This window comes from Taurulus bubalis (assembly GCF_910589615.1).
Source record: "Taurulus bubalis genome assembly, chromosome: 17".
Classification (NCBI taxonomy): Eukaryota; Metazoa; Chordata; class Actinopteri; order Perciformes; family Cottidae; genus Taurulus; species Taurulus bubalis.
Window position 1 is genome coordinate 21,525,267 of NC_136605.1, and position 19,728 is coordinate 21,544,994.

Here is a 19,728-nt window from a genome sequence, read left to right on the forward strand (position 1 = left end):
CCGGATCCACTTACTACGTAGACAACGTGCTGTCGACTGGGCAGATTGTACGGGATGCACCACTCACGTCTGCAGGGACACAGCTGAGGCGCTCATGTCACGTGGGCAACCGATAGTACATTGCAAACAACACGGAGGGTAACTCCGGGACACGTGCTGTGTTGTATGTCTATGTGTGTTGAACAAAAACATTCCTGCAGATGACACTAGTCGCGTGATCAGGGGAAAGACTCGTGAATTAGAAATTCCTACATAGGAGAGTCCAATATAACATTCCCAATAAGTGTTTAAAATGTTTAAGAAGCCTGAGTGTGATTACAGGGCATAGGTGTGGAAATCCTGAGGCTGGAATTAATAAGACTTTAAGGTTAAAACTCGTGAGCTAGAAATTCCTGCAGGGGAGAGTAATCAAGTGATCAGGTTAAAACTCGTGACTGGAGCAGAGTTGAGATATTTATAGACCAGTCGAGCGGGCATTGACAGAGTTGTTTGTTTTGTTAAAGAAAAAAAAAGAAAAGGCGCTGTATAAGTCTCATGGCCAAGAGCAAAGTGTGTATCCTCTGTGATTCACAGGAGAACTCTGCCTGATGCATTTTTGTCAATTCAGGTGTCCATCGACATTTTATGTGAAACTACCCAATGAACACTCAGGAAATCCCTAAGGACCTACCCACCCACCTACGCTGCGAAAAGACACTGTTTTTTAGTCAGATAAGCATCACACTACCCACCTGAGGAAAAAAAACACAGTGTTTTCTTGCAGTGTACTAAAAAACAACACTTGCCACATACAGACATCGCTCAGCTCCGATCAGCTGTTCAGTTTTACTCTGCACAATGAGACACGACCATGCAGCTGTTAAAGAGTACATAGTACACACATACATGCAGAGTACATAGTACACACATTCATGCAGAGTACATAGTACACACATACATGCAGAGTACATAGTACACACATACATGCAGAGTACATAGTACACACATACATGCAGAGTACATAGTACACACATATATGCAGAGTACATAGTACACACATACATGCAGAGTACATAGTACACACATACATGCAGAGTACATAGTACACACATACATGCAGAGTACATAGTACACACATACATGCAGAGTACATAGTACACACATACATGCAGAGTACATAGTACACACATATATGCAGAGTACATAGTACACACATACATGCAGAGTACATAGTACACACATACATGCAGAGTACATAGTACACACATACATGCAGAGTACATAGTACACACATACATGCAGAGTACATATGTTGTTCTTGTTCTGAAAAATGTTCTTGAAAAAAGAAACTGAAACCTGCACATTGTGTAAACATACTAAATAGTTTGTTTTTCAATAGAACATATTTTGACTCAAATATATATTTTGTTTGAAAACAGAACCGTTGTATTATTAATTTTTCATGTGCACACACCCCATGAAGCTTGGTCTGTAGTATGAAGTAATTTGTCAGTCTCATTTTTTCTCAGTCCCTCTCTCATTCTGATGAAAGTAGTGACAGACAACACTTCTAATCAAAAAACGATAATACAAAATTTGGTATTAGACATCTATTATCTACCATTTTATTCATATATTCCACTACTTTTGTGACCTAAGACCTAAGACCGTTGGTAAACCAATTTCAAGCACCAAAACAGTTCGTCCACATGAGTAAAGTTATGTTTTAACAATTTTCAAAATCAAGATTACATTTTTCAGCTTTAGGGCCATATTTTCTCTTTACACTTGTGCCTTAGGACAATGGTGCCTCATTATATAGAGAGCTGAGATTGTTCTGCAATTGTTGATGTAACACATGGTTATATATCACATATGCAAGAGACTTTAAAAAGTGAATTTAAGAAATTATGTATTTTCAAGAAAATTATGACAAAGTGATACCATAAAGGACAGATTCATAGACGATAAAAGAAGAGACATAACTTAAAGATTCATGAGCCTCGGTTGTCGGTTGGCTGTGTGGCTGTTGTTGCGTATAAAGCTTTGAAACTTAAAGTGTGTGCATGATAAACTGCATGCTTGTTGAATTAAGCTTGTCATGAGTTATACCTTTTAAACTTCAGTTCATCCTGTGTGTATGTGTCGCTTTAACGAGTTTATAAAATACTAGAAAAACTAAAATATAAATCTGGAGCTAAAGAGTTCAAACTAAAAAAAGAGGAGTAAAGGTTCAGTGGGGAACCGTCACTATTATTAATATAAGTACGCATAAGTATAACAAGTATTTTGTGGTTCGTTCTGGCGCGGGCGTTAACCACTAGACGGAGTAAATAAATAATCAGATAGATAACGTAATAAATTGAGCCAGTACATTAAATAACTGAACAAAATCATTGTAAGATTGATTGGCTGTGTGTGGGATCTGGCCAAGGATGACATCATTGATGCTGATATCCCTCTGAAAGCGGAGCTGAAGGGGAAAACATCCTGTTCTCTGGTGTATTAGTTTAAAATGATTAGCAGTAGAAGTGTTAAATAGTTTAACAGCTGCCCTGTGTCAGACAAACGCCAGAGCAAGACAGATTTAAAAGTGCATTTTTTAAGGAGCAGCAGGCTCGTGTGCTGCGTTAAGAAATGGAGAATGGGTTGTTGGACCTTCTCGTATGACTGAAATGTCATTCAAAGGATTAAGCCAAAATAAAGTGAGCCTTTATAAAATAAATAACAAATAAAAGCCAAAAGAAAACTGCTCACAAAATAAAACTTACGTCGGTTGTGTGGATGAACTTTATTGGGATAAAGTGCCATCCACAAGTGCTTCAGATATAGTGATGAAACAAATAAGCATTCAAAAAGTGAGTTTCAGGCTATGTATGACTGGATGGAATAAAAGACTATCTAATAAAATAAAGTGTATCTCCATTCAATCATATTTATTGCAGCACAGATGTTTGATTTAAACGTGGACGATGGATTTCTAATTTCTCTCTCCAATGTCTCCATTTTTTGTGTGTCGACCAACTTCCTACCAATCATGCTGACCTCTGCTGACATCACCAGAAAACAACACTCCAGCTCCATCTAGTGGAGTGAAAAAGCAATCGATCTTATTATTCTAGGACCAACAAGTTTATCATTTCTGTAATAAAAGATTGATGCTTGGCTTCCGTGGATCGATACAATATCGTTTGAACTTTGAACCTGGTTCATGGTATTATTTATTAACATAAAAAACCTGGTTCATAATGTTACTTTATTAACATTAACAACCTGGTTCATAATGTTACTTTATTAACATAAACAACTGTTTTCATAAATGACTGCACATCCGCTCACCTGACAGACACCTGGGCCCTATTTCTCGTACGTGGCTCAACAAAGTCGATCAAAGGCTAATTTGGTTTCTTCATACCTGATCCGTGCTGAAACAGTCTCATTAATTCTAACCGTCAGTCATCAGGATAATTGTGCGTGCACGCTCCTCTTCAAAAGGGGGAGGAGTCGACCACAGATTCGATGATCTACATGAGCTACAATGGCAAATAAGCTCAGAGAAAGAGCGTCCCTTCTCTCCGTGGAGGAGCAGGAGATGATTATGACTATATATGATGAATTTAAGTGCATAATCATGGCAAAGTCTAATGGTGCGTTCACATCCAAAGCGTAGCGAATATTCGCAACACTTCCTGTTTTTGTTAACGCAGCATAACGCCGCCTCCGCTGGTCTGCTAGAGTCACATAAGCATCGCAAAATATCAAGTAAAATGCGTAAGTGTTGGGAAAATGTATCGGCTATTTTTAAGTGCCTCATCACCAAAATCAATCAGATTATATTCATTTAAATGTGCCTGCTGGCAGTAGTATACAAATTTATATATACTTGTGAGGATATACGTACTGCATGTGCGTATGTATCATGTACTATATATTTGTATATACTAGGGCCGTTAAAAACGCGTTAACGTGCCCAACACACTATTAACAGCGTTACTTATTTGACCATGCGCTAACTAGTTGTTTTTTGCATTGGGAGGGGCTTAATGCCGCCGCACACAGGTGCTGCACTTAAAATCTCTCCCAGACGGCGTAGTTCAGACCTGGGCATCTTGGGCTCTCCCAGTCCGGCCCGTGTGAGGTCAATCAAAAAAGAAAAAGAAAGAAATACACGCCATAAATGCAATACAACGGCACTGCTTTTACTTTGAAGGCGTTTTACGTATGCGCGCGCGCTTCCACAGCCTCACCGATCGGCTTGTTGCCAACAGACTGACGCACGTCTTGTTCTGTAGTTTCTGTCCTCAACGAGCAGAGAGCGCTCACAGGACATCGCGCTGCAGTGTCCGCATCCAGAGTGAACATTAATCGCGCAAAGCCGCCACTGAGATACCTGTTAGCTGTCCTTCACATCTCCACCTCATTCAACCAGACTTCATGCTCTTGTTCAAGCAACACAGACTGGACTTTTCTCACTGAGTAAGAAAAACTGAACTGAACAAGATCAAAAGCATTGATTGCTTTTGTATAAAGTTAATCAATTGTTGGTCTTTAACATACATATTTAAGGTAAGCAACAAACTGATGGTGATTTTTCTAAACTTGCTTCGAGGAACTGAAAAGCCTGACCTGCGTCATCTTATCCTAAAAAATATCCGGCTATCTCAGTAAACCAGCTATGAAGAATAGGACCCTGCTGTTCAAGTACACCTGTGCTCAGTGTGAATTAATCCTGATCTGCTCCGACTGGCCGATCCGGTCCGCCTCCTCAGAGTTCCTGGAAGATCTGCGTCTTTAACGAACAGTAATTCCTCAAGAAATCCCCTAAATCGTTCACCACCAACGTGTGTATTAAATATAAAAGGTGTTTTTACATTACATTTCATTTAGCTGACGCTTTTATCCAAAGTGACTTACAATAAGTGCAATTCCACCATGAGTACAAACTCAGAACAACAAGAATCAAGAAAGTACAATTTCAATAAAGTTAAACTACTAGTGTTTCAACTTCATCTTATTAGTAATAATAATGATTTATTTGTTCATTATTATGATCGACATGTGTTTAGGTGTATCAGCTGACTGAATATGTGGAAATATTCTTCATGACAAATCATTATTTATTTATTTTTCAAATTAGTCATGTTACTCCACACCTGTGGTACAAGTACACCTGTGGTACAAGTACATCTGTGGTACAAGTACACCGCTTCATACAAGTTAACTGCTTATTAATTATTTTAAATAATACATTGTTTGTTTATTTGCTGATATTTAAAATGCATTTGTATTTAATTTCAAAACCTCGTGTCTACAGGTATACTTCCCTTCTCCTCCAGGTGTAAAAGTACAACGCTTTCCTGGGATGCAAAGTACAGGTGAAGTATTACTAGTGAAGTAGTACTAAGTACTAGCTGGCAGTAAATCAACAGTTCTAACTAAGAGACGTGACATGATGATGTGTTGGAACAGGTGAGGTGGTGGGCGTGTCTCTGGACAGGTTTGTGTGTGTTGGAGGAGGAGGAGGAAGAGGAGGAGACTGACGAGGAGGAGGAGGATGAAGAAGAGGAAGAGGAGGAAGAGGAGGTTATTTATGCCGCAGCAGACCTGATGAGAGGGACTTCTCAGCCATGGCTCTCTTCAAATGCATCTCTGTGGCGACTCTGCTGACTCTGCTGACTCCAGGTAAGTTCCCTCCTCCGCACTGATAATATAAATCCTTATATTCTGCTGCTATTCTCCATTACTCTTCATGTCTATTAAAGTTGAGGTTAACGAGGTCAGTATAACACAGCTATGCAGCTGGAGTTGGTTGTCTATGAAATGTCCAGTTCAAGTCAGTCACACGCCTGCGCACTTCAACACTCACACCTGTTTATCAGTATGTTGACATGAGTGAAGCAGACGGGTCGTTGCACGGTCCAGTCTTGTGAGAAAAGATGAGAACATGATTCTCCTCCTCTTGACAGGATAGAGCCAATCAGATGTTAGGACGAGGCGAGACGAACCTGTGACGATAACCTGTGTATGAAAGGCCCCACTTCTGTTGGTGGGGCAGTTGTTCTTTGCCCAACCTGCGTGTTGCTGGACCACTCACTGCTTTTGCAACTGCAGCGCATATTTCTTTACTTGTGATCATTTCGTAAATAAATATAGAGAACGAGAGAAGTTGTTGAACTGAGTTCCTCCGGAGGCTCCACCAGGCATCCAATAACTGACACACGCTATCAGCACACACCTGAAACAATTACCTGAAACAATTACCTGAAACAATTACCTGAAACAATCAGGTGAGAGATCCGATCCGCTGGTCGAGCAGGATGTACGGCGTTTAAATGGATGAAAGGTTAACACGGAAAAATCCTGCATATATATATATTGAACGTATAAAATGATATTATAGTCTAAATATATATATATATATATATATATATATATATATATATATATATATATATATATATATATATATACATATGTATATTAAACTTCATCCAATTTTCTTTGAGGTCTGCTTAACATCCACGTGTGGTTTATTACGTGAGATCTAGTGGAATACATTTTTTGTCAAAGCAGTTTTAGTATGACCTTTATCACATTAAAGGGGATTTGTGTCGCTGTGGCAACAACAGACGTCTGTCACTGAAGCAGGTGTCAGGTAAACACAGGGCCCTGCATCCTTCAGCTCCCGATTGCAAAACATCCACTGAAGAAAAGAAGAATATCTGGTGGCTGGACAGATCATCCATCAAACTGTGTTGATCTGATAAATGTGGATCCTGACGTCATTTAGTTACTGGAACAATGTTTGATCAGTTAGTCATTGATCCGCTACACCGCAGACATTTAGTCGTCTTAATCCCGTAAATCACCAGGATGTGCTTTTAAATGTGAAATGATGCGTTCACTTACTGTTGTACATTCTGACTTTTGTTGCATTTGACCCATGATGCGTTCACTTACTGTTGTACATTCTGACTTTTGTTGCATTTGACCCATGATGCGTTCACTTACTGTTGTACATTCTGACTTTTGTTGCATTTGACCCATGATGCGTTCACTTACTGTTGTACATTCTGACTTTTGTTGCATTTGACCCATGATGCGTTCACTTACTGTTGTACATTCTGACTTTTGTTGCATTTGACCCATGATGCGTTCACTTACTGTTGTACATTCTGACTTTTGTTGCATTTGACCCATGATGCGTTCACTTACTGTTGTACATTCTGACTTTTGTTGCATTTGACCCATGATGCGTTCACTTACTGTTGGGGTCGTTCCCCTCCGTGTCTCCGTCATCACACGCCTTTCCGTGTCTCCATTTCACAATGCTATTCATAAAAATATGACACAAAAAAATGTTGCTGTGTTTTCTGTCTGAGCTCAAAGAAAAGAAGAAGTGGACCGAGGCGGTGGAGCGGGTCAGATGGGTTAAAGGGATTACACTCACCTCACCTGCTCAAGCCTTCAATCAATGTCTCACAAATATGAATATAAATGTTTTCTATTTTTCAGAGTCTCTCTCGCAACTAAATGGTAAGTCACAATTTACTTTACTTGTTTCTTGTTGGGACTTCAGTTGTTTTGTCCACAGTTTTATTATCGTTAGTATTTATTATCATTATGAAACGAGAGTAGAAGCTCTGGGCTGTTGGAGGTCAGGAGCCCCGCAGTAATACCGTAGTAATAATCGCTCTCCCTGGTTCTGCCGCCCGTCTTTCTTCAGTGTGTGGTCGGCCTCCGCTGAACACCCGGCTGAACACCCGGATCGTTGGGGGGGAGGTGGCCCCCGTGGGCAACTGGCCCTGGATGGCCAGTCTGCAGAAGTCTGGGTCCCACTCCTGTGGAGGATCGCTCATCAACAGTGAGTGGGTGATGAGCGCCGCCCACTGCTTCTTCCCCTCGTAAGCACAGAGCCCGGAGCACCTTCTTGTTTTTTCTTGCATTTCCCCTGAAGGAGCTTTGCTTTAACTCTCTGTGACGTGTCTCTTCAGCAACAACATCAACAACCTGGTTGTGATTCTGGGTCGCCAGAACCAGCAGGGCGCCAACCCCAATGAGGTCCAACGGGCGGTGACGCGGCTCATCAACCACCCCAACTATAATGACTTGACCAGTGATAACGACATTACCCTCCTGAAGCTCTCCTCGCCGGTGACTTTCACCAACTTCATTCTGCCCGTCTGCCTGGCAGCTCCAAACAGCAGCTTCCACCACGGCACCGAGTCCTGGGTCACCGGCTGGGGCAACATTGCATTCGAAGGTGGGTCAGGGGGGATTTTCAGAGGTCGCGTGACAGTAACAACGGGTAATATATATATATATATATACATATATATATATATATATATATATATATATGTATATATATATATATATATACATATGTGTGTGTGTATGTATATATCAGTGGTGGGCCGTCAGGGCCAGCTAAACCTTCTTTGCTGGCCTAAACAGAGTCACAAAGTTATAGATATTTTCTAATAATTTTTTTCCCCCTTTTTTTGTGTGTTTTAATAATTATTTTTCTCTATTAGCTTATTTACTCATTGCACAGCTCCTGTCTTCCTCTGTTGCTCTGCTTCAGCCTGCAGTGCTGCTTCTAGTGCAACTTATAAAGGAGAGCTCTTATCCAATCAGATTTCACCTCTATGTCTCTATGGAAGAAGAGCGGCCCGAGGCCTTCCAGCTGGTTGTCCTTCTAGCTCGTTGTTGTGATGTCATAGTCTTCAACCAATCAGGTCTTTAGTTTTACTTGCTGGACGTATTCTTTGACATGCAGGGCCTGCGTGGTGGCCTGGAAATACGTCAGTATTAACATGCGCTGTGATTGGTCAGTGGGCCAGCGTGACTTATGTCAAAAGAAAGCTAGCTAGCTGCTAGCAGAACTCAGTAGGAGCAAGAAGAGTTCAGGCTGAAACAAGAGAAGTTATGACATGTTTAGTGTTTTGCTTGGTGTAGTTTTTTTAACACTCAATGGCTGAAGGAGGAGAAACGGACTTGGTGGTGGATTTGCTGACAATTAAGCCCTAAAACGCATCAAAGCATATTCCAGAAACGCATCCCTGCTTTTTGGTCTGTTTGACTCTAAATAACCATAATTTACTAAATGAACATCATGCTGTATTGAAGAAGACTTGAAACTAGAGATTGAGACATAAACTCATGTTTACAATGTTTACTGAGGGAATACATCAAGTAGAGTCATTTATATAGACTTCTATACAACCAGAGGAGTCGCCACCTGATGGTCAGGAGAGAGAATGTTGCTTTAACACATGAAGCATAGACTTCTATACAACCATTGGAGTCGCCCCCTGGTGGTCAGGAAAGACAATGCAGCTTTAACATATAAAGCTTTTGCATCACAAATTTTTTCAGTTTAAAAAGTCTGTTTATTTAACTATATTGGTGTCTCTTTAGTGGCTGCTCCGTCCCCACAAGCCCTGATGGAGGTGGAGGTGCCCATCGTGGGGAACAAACAGTGTAACTGTGACTATGGGGTGGGCTCAATCACAAGCAACATGATTTGCGCCGGGCTCCGTGTGGGAGGGAAGGACTCCTGTCAGGTGATCATCTTTATCTGTTTGTGTCAGATTTGACCTCATGCAAAGGTCATTCTCCTGATTGTTTCTCTGCTAAAAGGGGGACTCAGGCGGTCCGATGGTGAGCAAGCAGGGTGGAGTCTGGACCCAGTCGGGAATCGTGAGTTTTGGAAGAGGTTGTGCAGAGCCTAATTTCCCAGGAGTCTACACCAGAGTGTCCGAATACCAGTCCTGGATCAACAGCCAAATCTCCAACAATCAGCCGGGCTTCGTCACCTTCGCGTCCACCGGGAGCGACAGTGACGTCGGCGTCACCTGTGCTGGATCTCCAACCACCACCACACCTCCAACCAGCACCACCCCACGTGAGTCCAACTTGTAAACACTGATTTTACCTCTGAATTATATATCTGAATATTTACTTCTGTGTAGTACAGTATAGAGTACAACATGTACCTCTGAGATGTAGCAGAACAAAATGTGTACATAAAGGAACAGTCCCCCCATAAATCTTGTGTTTGATCTTGACCTTTGTTCCTTCAGCGGTGATCTGTGGCCGAGCCCCGATGAATTCACGTATTTTGGGAGGAAGCTCCGCGGTGACGGCTGCCGTGTGGCCGTGGATGGCGAGCCTGCAGAAGAATGGAAGTCACGCATGTGGCGGGACTCTGGTGGCCGTGGACGCCGTGTTGAGCAACGCCAACTGTTTCTCCAGGTGAGACGTCATGGACGTTTAACTGTAGAGGAAGTGCGCCGGTTCTTTTTCAACCATTCCATTCCATTATCCGAACCGCTGCAGTGGTGGCTGTCAGGGCCAGCTAAGCCTTCTCTGCTGGCCTAAACAGAATGACAAAGTTATAGCCATTTTATTATTATTTTTTTTTTTTTCGACAAATACACTACATGTATAATAATTAATTTTCCCTATTAGCTTATTTTCTCATTGCACAGCTCCTGTCTTCCTTTGTTGCTCTGCTTCCAGTGCAGCTGATTTTAAGGAGAGCTCTTATCCAATCAGATTTCACCTCTATGTCTCTATGGAAGAGGCCTTCTAGCTGGCCTTTGCAGATTAAAGTACATGGGGACGTTGTCATGATGTCATAGTCTTCAACCAATCAGATCTTCAGTTTGACATGCTGGGCGTATTCTTTGACGCGCCAGGGCCACTGGAAATACATCAGTATTAACATGCCCTGTGATTGGTCAGTGGGCCAGCGTGACTTCTGTCAAAAGAAAGCTAGCTAGCTGCTAGCATAACTCAGTAGTAGTAAGACTAATTCAGGGTGAAGCATAAGAGAAGTTATGACATTTTTAGTGTTTTGCTTAGTGTAGTTTTTTTAACACTCAATGGCTGAAGGAGGAGGAGAAACGGACTTGGTGGCCTTTCTCACGGAGGGTTACGGGCATGTTTTACGGTGACGATCCCAATATCAACTGCCACTGTCGAGCGGAAATGTTCACCCCTAAAACGAATCAAAACATATTCCAGAAAGAATCGGCTGTCCTCACTGGTCCATGGCCATCAAGAAGGAGCTGTTACTGGAACTTAAGCCCACTGATTAACTGTACAACCGCGTCTTTGAACTGTTTGATAACAAAGAAAGGCGGATGGACTTTGTCTTTAAGTGAACAGCATTTGCTAAGTAACTGCTGTTTGTGTTTTTACATCTGCAGTATAGCGTTGTGTTAATGTATGGTGTTGTTTTTATTTTATAGTTAATATCGTTCCTTCTGGCTCGTGGTTTGTACTCTTCAGTGTGCGGTGTTTTAGTGCCGCAGTTTTGTTGGATTGTTTTGTCATAACTAAATGTGACTGGTTCTTGTGAATTTGTTCTTGTTGATGTGGAAAACATGCATTGTCCGTTAATGACGCAGCATCCCGTCATGCCCGTATTTACGTATACGATATCAGACGGCACAGAAGGCCCAGGTAGAAAATGCACGGCCCGCCACTGTTATTCAGGGTCGGGGCGCTGGAACCGATCCCAGCTGACATTTGGGAAAGACAGGGTTCACCTGGACAGGTGTCCTGTTTATCTCAGGGCTCATATAGAGATAGACAACCATTCATGCCTACAGGCAACTTAGAGTCTAGTTAATCTGAGCTGCATGTCTTTGGACTGTGGGAGGAACCGGAGCACCCGGAGGAAACCCACACTGCCACAGGGAGAACCCGGGCCCGTCTTGCTGTGAGCTGACAGTGCATTTCAAACCAATCAGAACTTCTCTCATCTCCCACAGCTCCCCCACGCCGTCTGAATGGACCGTCGTGTTGGGTCGGCTGAAGCAGAACGGATCCAACCCCTTTGAGGTGACGCTGAACGTGACCAACATCACCCTGAGCACCCTGAGCGGGTCCAATGTCGCCGTGCTGCGACTGGCAGCCCGACCCGGCCTGTCCGACTACATCCAGCCCGTCTGCATGGACAACGGACAAACCTTCGCCGTGGGCTCCACGTGCTGGGTGGCGGGCTGGAGCTCCGGGCGAGGAGGGGGTGAGTCCAGAACCGTCGCTTCGCCTCTCTGGATGGAATCGGCTGGTCCGGGTTCCTGCCTGTCTGGGTTTGATCCAGATGTTTCCTCTCTCACCGTTTCCTTGTTTTCCATCTTCAGAGGAAGAAGTTCTGCAGGAGTTCCAGACCTCGGTGGAAAGCTGTGGGAACGCGTCGTCGGCCAGTGACACCATTTGTACCGGACTCTTAACACTGGAGCAGGTGAGAGAGTTCTACTTCTATGTGTCCTTCTGATGATATGTGGTCTGGATTTGAGAGAGATAGTCAGGAGAGAGAGAGAGAGAGAGAGAGAGAGAGAGAGAGAGAGACCCCAAAGGTCATAGGTCGGATTCAAACCTCTTCCATAAGGTATCACTACTAATAACTACCAAACTATTTAGTTCTTTCTCTACGATCTCGGTCTGTCCTCTATCGAATCGTTCATACTAAATGGTGTGTGTGTGTGTGTGTGTGTGTGTAGGGGGACTCTGGAGGTCCGATGATGTGTAAGCTGGACGGCTCCTGGTTCCAGGCAGCAGTGTTGTCATCTGAAAACGCCACCAGGTCAAGACGAGCAGCTCAGACGATGTTTGCCAAACTAAGCAACTTCCGGACCTTTCTGTCTGAGACAGTGGGCTTCTTACCTTCCTCCACCTCCAACACCACATCTCCCACCAGCGGGGGCGCTCCTGCTCACTCCCCGTTCCTCCTCCTCCTCCTCATCATCCTCGTCTCCTCCGTGTGTCTCCAGCTCTCCGTGCAGTAAACCTGCAGCGTCACATCTGTGTAACGTCATGTGACCTTTGTGACCTGTAGGTCACATGATGAGCACAAAGGAACCTCAGTCTGAAAGACAGTTGAGCCCAAAGCTGCACGGAGGAAACATCCGGTCAGGAGGAAAGATTCTGGTCCTTCACGTGACGATAGATTCAAGATTCAAAATGTTTTTACTGTCATATGCACAGATAACAGTTATTCTATACAATGAAATGCTTATTTTGCTGGGTCCTCCTGACACACAGAATTAGAATGAACTTAAGGTAAAAAAAATATAAAAATAAGGCACAAAATATAAAAGATATAACAGCATTGCACAAAAATATAAATAATAATATATAATAATAATAATAAGTAATATAATGATAATAATAATAATAATAATATAAATATATATTTTGTATATATATTTATATATATAATTTAAATATTAAGACTGTCACCTAACAGATATTTATTTAAGGAAAAAGATCTGATTATTACCTCAAATCAGCACTGGATGTTAACATTGGAAACTTGAGATTTTAACTACGTTTTTTTTTTGTACTCGAAAGCCTAAAATGTTAATTGTCAGATATCAGGAATAATTATAGAAACATTAACCACTTCTGGTTTGTTCTAAGAAGAATTCTGGGAAGAATGTCTTAAAGCTGCACTGATCAACAGTATATTCATATTTATCCCACTGGGTCTCTGAAGGGAGCCAATGGATGTTTTTATTATTAATGTTTTTAAATCAATACAATGAAGAAATGTGGGAAATCCTTGCAATATATAATGTTGAACTAATGATGAATATTTGCACTATATTTCATCCATTTTCAGAACAGAATGACTGTTAAATGGATCAAATCATAATTTTGGGTCATATTGTCTGACACGTGCTCTAAAACACAGAAGAGAAGTAGAACAGAAGAGATATGCCATGAAGTCTTTATGTTGAGTTGATCTGAGGCACAGTGGCGTTGACCCGCCTGTCAATCATCTTCCTCATATTCACAGGAGCTTCTGTTCCATAAGGCTGAGATCTACATGAAGCCATTCATCCACTGAAGAAATACTTCAGCCGCACTTTAGATGCATCATTATTTGGTTTGAAGGAGTCTTTCTTTAAATGTGAAAGCTCTTTGTCTCTTTGCCTCTCTGCCTCTTTGTCTCCCAGGTGGATTGAACGATTCTGAGACACTGTCTTCGTCATGTTGTGATTGACGCTTTAATTGTTTTGGTTAATATCTATATTAAATTAGAGGACATACAGAGAACATGTTGGTGTTGTTTCTTTTCCTGGTGTGTTTCAGTGGTCAGTTTATTAGGTACACACACGATGACCGTTACAGAAAGCCTTTTAAAGTAAAGTCCAGGACCAGGAGCTCCAAAAGACTCTTTATCACTAGTATAAATAAAGGACAAAGAAAACAGAAAGTGATGGATCCATTTTTAAAACATTTCAGAATTTAATAAAACTTAGAAAAACAGAATGTATGAGCTGCTCACCTGGTAGATGTACCAAGAACACAGAGTACACCAAGTACACCATCACAACATGTTGTGCAACATTTATAATAACTATAAAATATTCTATATTCTATGCAAGTCAATAAAGGTCCAAAACTAACATTTTAACCGCTGCTTGAGCACCGAATGTGGATCAATCCGCTGCTGAAAATAGTCCCCAATGACACATGGGCCCGCTGTTTGAGGAGATTACGAGACTTTCATGAAAAATGTAATATTTATATTTACATATTTGAGACGAAGGCGGATCCATTTGGAGCCGAGAGCCGCAGACAGGAAGTCTGACGGTATTGAGAGACTCCACGAACTCTGCAGACTCCGCCTCTCATATTCACACTGAAGTGTTAGTAGAGGTGAAAGGTCACAGAGAGGAGTAGTCACTTCTCTCTCTCCATTCTCCCTCTCTCCATCCTTCTCCCACCATCCTCTCTCTCTCTCCATCCTCGTCTACTTGATCCTGATCTCAAAGCAGAGGCAGTTGCAGGTGTCGCACTCCGGAGGCTGACAGGTGCAAGCGCAGTCACACTTAGCACACTGTGGTAAAAACATACAGAAGAGAGTTCAGTTTACATTGTGATCTATGGGGAGATTTAGAAACACATTACATTGTGATCTATAGGGAGATTTAGAAACACATTACATTGTGATCTATAGGGAGATTTAGAAACACATTACATTGTGATCTATAGGGAGATTTAGAAACACATTACATTGTGATCTATGGGGCGATTTAGACACATTACATTGTGATCTATAGGGAGATTTAGAAACGCATTGTGATCTATGGGGAGATTTAGAAACACATTATATTGTGATCTATGCGGAGATTTAGAAACACATTACATTGTGATCTATGGGGAGATTTAGAAACACATTACATTGTGATCTATGGGGAGATTTAGAAACACATTACATTGTGATCTATAGGGAGATTTAGAAACACATTACATTGTGATCTATAGGGAGATTTAGAAACACATTACATTGTGATCTATGGGGCGATTTAGACACATTACATTGTGATCTATAGGGAGATTTTAGAAACGCATTGTGATCTATGGGGCGTGACTAGTTTCCCCGTCTGCCAGCGCTGGTGGTGCTTTCAAGTGCACACCTTTGTGCATTTGAAGGACAGAAGAAAAGCATTCTGGGAGTGACAGCCCGCATTAAAGCGCTTCATCTCCCACCAACTCTTTGAAGACCCTCATCATGAGACCTGGTGAGACCTGATTAGACCTGGTGGGACCTTGTGGGACCTGATTAGACCTGGTGGGACCTTGTGGGACCTGGTGAGATCACTTACTGAAGGAGACGGGCACGAGACGGCCCGACACGAGCGGAGGGTCGGCAGGCGACAGTCGCACATTTCTGCAAATCTGAAGCAGCGCTCGCCCAGAGAGACGTCCGGACAGCTGCCGCCGCACGCCGGGGGGCACCGGTCCTGATGGGAGGGGGGGGCGAGAGAGAGAGAGCGAGAGAGAGAGAGAGAGAGAGAGAGAGAGAGAGAGAGAGAATAAGCTACACACTGGAGGAACTAAAGAGCAGCACCAGACGACACCAGATACTTCATTACAGCCGTATGTATTTATACCTGAATGAGGAAGTGCTGAAAAGCGTACAGGTGTGCAGCAGAGGGAGAGCTAAAATGTTACCTGTAGGACAGGAAACTAGTTTGTTTAAATATTTAAAGAAGGAATCTGCTCTGCTCCAGGTCGGTGTTTCCACTATGACATAGCGTCAGATGTGTTTTCCAGAGGAAACAGATTTGTTTGTTCAACTAACTGTGATCTGTGATTTAGTATTAAAATACAATAATAACTAAAGAAGGAACATCTGCTCCCTTCAATCGTCACAGAGTTTATAGACGTTGGACTTTAAGTTGAAATAAATCCTTCAATAAAAACAAAAAGAACTGACATCATCTATTCATTAAGAAAAGGTTGAACAGAAGAAGCACAGTTTGATATGTTTGATATCTCTGAGCGAACTCCTGCTGTATCTGCTCTCTACCACCAGAGGGCGGCAAAGACCACTTGTAGTCTGCGCTTCTACGTGCAGGACGAGTTCCCGTAAACATCACATTGTGTTTGTTTGACGGCTCACAAGCTGCAGAAAAAAAAGGAGAGGAGTCCTGCGGCACCGACCTTGAGGCAGGACCGGATCCACAGCCCGAGCCCGAGCACGACCATGTAGAGACCCAGCGTGATCATCAGCACCGCCGGGAGCGGGATGGAGAGCTCCCAGACCGGCCACACCTGAGGACCAGGACCAGCAGACACATGAGTACACCGAGCCGGGCCGAGCCGGGCCGAGCACCTGCTCAGAGAAACGTGCTCCTCCTCACCTGCACTGTCTCTCGATGAGAAGACATCCTTGTCCCATGTGGGCTCTGCAGGAGGAGGACCGGCAGTCTGTATTCAGGTCTCTGTTTGTGTACATAAAAAATAGCCAGCAGTATTAGTACATGTCCTCCAGTACTGCACTGAGGTACATGCTCTGTATCTCCATTTGTGTACTGTACTTGTGTATACAACATGTACAAATATAGTTACATTTTACATGTATATTTACATTAAAAACATATAATCAGTTCACATTAGCGCCTTCTCCACCGGTGTAAACAATGTTAGTTTATTGTATTAATAAGGATGATATTAATAATTATCTAACAGTCTGCACCATCAGTACTTATTACTTATTTTGATACTTTTAGTAAATTTTTCTGCATATGAATATATATATATATATATATATATATATATATATATATATATTTACATATATATATATATATATATATATATATATATATATATGCATGAATATATATATATATATATATATATATATATAAATACAAAGTACAGTGAAATAGAAGAAGAATTCATATCTATATCTATATATATATATATATATATATATATATATATATATATATATATATATAGATATAGATATGAATTCTTCTTCTATTTCACTGTACTTTGTATTTATTTAGGTACCGGTAGCATCATCACGTCTCCTTCTTTCTTTCTTTCTTTCTTTCTTTCTTTCTTCCTCACGAGTATTGTAACTTTCTAGTGTTCACAGTACTTGTGTATTTGTGTTGTATTGCTGTGTGTGCTCAGGTTTGTGTAGTTTCTATCTCGTGTGTTGTGTTTTTATTGCTGATTGCAAAAGAAGAAGAATATTAATGCAGGACTTTATACTGTTGTATTACTACTTTTACTGAATAAAATGATCTCAGCCAAATACATATATGGTCTTGTAGTATTTTCAGTGTGGTATTGTACTTGTACAGCAGTAGAGGGTCTGAATACTTCAACGGTGCAAGTTTCCATGTGCAGACACAACAAAGAGAAGAGACGCAGCTCTTACCTCCTAAAGGTCCCGTATCCTCACGCACGCGCCTTGCGCAGTCCACATACACGCGGGTGCAGCTGTAGTGACGTCACGTGTCCGGTTTTTATCGTTAATTGTACAAAAAGAGCGTTTTCCACTGAAACAAACGGGATCAGGTGTCGCCATGGAGTCGGACTCGGACGGGTCCCCGGAAGGGACAAAACCAGGCGCACGTAGCGCGAAGGGGAAAATAAACTCAACCTGGTTCACGTGCAGTCAGTACAGGGCAAATAGTTTAAACATTTACTGTTAAAACAAATACTATGACGCGAAAGTACAAATACTTATACAATCTGTTTATACATCGTGCAAAATAATTTTCATAACTACAAGGACAGTTACAGGAGGTATATATGAATATATATATATATATATATATATATATATATATATATATATATATATATATATATAGATAGATAGATAGATAGATAGATAGATAGATAGATAGATACTTTATTCATCCCCAAGGGGAAATGTGTTTGTCACAGTAGCAAGACACAAAAATAACAGGAATAAAAGATTTTCAATACAACAAAACTCAATATATACAACAAAACCGCAGAATGTATTCATTTGGGAAATTAAACAATAAAAATAATAAAGAAAGTGTACAAATGCAAAGTATATGTAGTGTATATGAAGTGCATGCAGCTTATATAAGCGTATATAAGTATGTACAGTGAGCAACAAACAACAAAAGCGGTGCAAGGGCTGTTGGTGTTGATTAATTAATGTAGGATCTGGCCAGAGGTGACTGATTAAAAAGTCTTATAGAAGTGGGCAGGAAGGTTATCCTGTATCGGTCCTTGTGACAGCGTAGCTGGATGAGTCTGTTGAGAAAGTGCTCTGCAGTCCTGCAGTATGTGGTGGAGAGGGTGGAATATTTATATATTTATATATATATATATATATGTATAGATATATATATGTATATATATATACATATATATATATCTATACATATATATATATATATATATATATATATATATATATATATATATATATATATATATATATACATATATATATATATATATATATACATATAAATGTCCCTGCAATAGGCGGTTGAGAGGGTGATCCAATATGGACAATAGTTTCTTCAGTGTCCTCTCCACCAGCTGTTTGCAGCCCATGAAGGAGCCGAGCTTCTTCACCAGTTTACTGAGTCTGCTGGTGTCTCCAATGCTGCTCCCCACTTGCACAACAGAATGGTAGAACATCTCCACCACAACAGACTGGTAGAACATCTCCACCACAACAGACTGGTAGAACATCTCCACCACAACAGACTGGTAGAACATCTCCACCACAACAGACTGGTAGAACATCTCCACCACAACAGACTGGTAGAACATCTCCACCACAACAGACTGGTAGAACACTCCACCACAACAGACTGGTAGAGCATCTCCACCACAACAGACTGGTAGAACACTCCACCACAACAGACTGGTAGAACATCTCCACCACAACAGACTGGTAGAGCATCTCCACCACAACAGACTGGTAGAACACTCCACCACAACAGACTGGTAGAGCATCTCCAACATCTTGCTGCACACATTGAAGGATCAAAGTTTCCTCAAGAAAAAGAGTCAACTCATCCCCTTCTTCTACACAGTGTTGATGTTGTTCTTCCAGTTCAGTATTTTATATATACTCATGTATTTTAAATTATTGAATGTACTATTATTCTGTTCTATTTTTTGTATACATTGTGCATTTTTATTCTATTCTATTTTAGTATACATTGTGATTTTTTTAAATATTCGATTGCTTTCCTGAATGTTTAAATGCTGCTGTAGTGATTTGTGTATGTTATTTTATTTTAGTTCCTTTAGTTCTTCTATGTACAATTACATTATTTCTTTATTTTCTGTTATGTTCCTGTTGCGAATATTATGACACGATGACGTCAGCTTTCCAGTAAAGTTGAGCAATATCAGGGCGTGGCAAGCCAAACGACGACGGCCCCCCTTTCCCTACGTCAATAACGTGATGACGTAGTT

The 19,728-nt window shown here is 41.3% G+C and overlaps 2 protein-coding genes across 2 annotated transcripts in view; one reads left to right on the forward strand and one right to left on the reverse strand.

Moving 5' to 3' along the window:
- The window catches only part of LOC306749613 (uncharacterized protein), a 33,364-nt gene extending 20,572 nt beyond the window's left edge, over positions 1-12,792 (forward strand). The window contains exons 21-29 of the mRNA XM_079232925.1: positions 7,362-7,515; positions 7,706-7,883; positions 7,974-8,242; positions 9,403-9,548; positions 9,625-9,889; positions 10,068-10,239; positions 11,766-12,019; positions 12,138-12,238; positions 12,498-12,792. Coding sequence (XP_079089051.1) covers positions 7,362-7,515; positions 7,706-7,883; positions 7,974-8,242; positions 9,403-9,548; positions 9,625-9,889; positions 10,068-10,239; positions 11,766-12,019; positions 12,138-12,238; positions 12,498-12,782 — 1,824 coding nt within the window. The 3' untranslated portion in view covers positions 12,783-12,792. The remainder of the gene's footprint in view (positions 1-7,361; positions 7,516-7,705; positions 7,884-7,973; positions 8,243-9,402; positions 9,549-9,624; positions 9,890-10,067; positions 10,240-11,765; positions 12,020-12,137; positions 12,239-12,497) is intronic.
- Positions 12,793-14,723: 1,931 nt separating this feature from the next.
- On the reverse strand, positions 14,724-17,764 carry LOC306749747 (uncharacterized protein). Its single transcript, XM_079233069.1, has 5 exons — positions 17,687-17,764; positions 16,653-16,733; positions 16,453-16,563; positions 15,612-15,749; positions 14,724-14,842 (listed from the first exon to the last, which is right to left on the reverse strand). The coding sequence occupies exons 2-5, from the start codon at positions 16,677-16,679 to the stop codon at positions 14,756-14,758; spliced, it is 363 nt and encodes a 120-aa protein (XP_079089195.1). The 5' UTR covers positions 16,680-16,733; positions 17,687-17,764; the 3' UTR covers positions 14,724-14,755.
- Between the last annotated feature and the right edge of the window lie 1,964 nt (positions 17,765-19,728).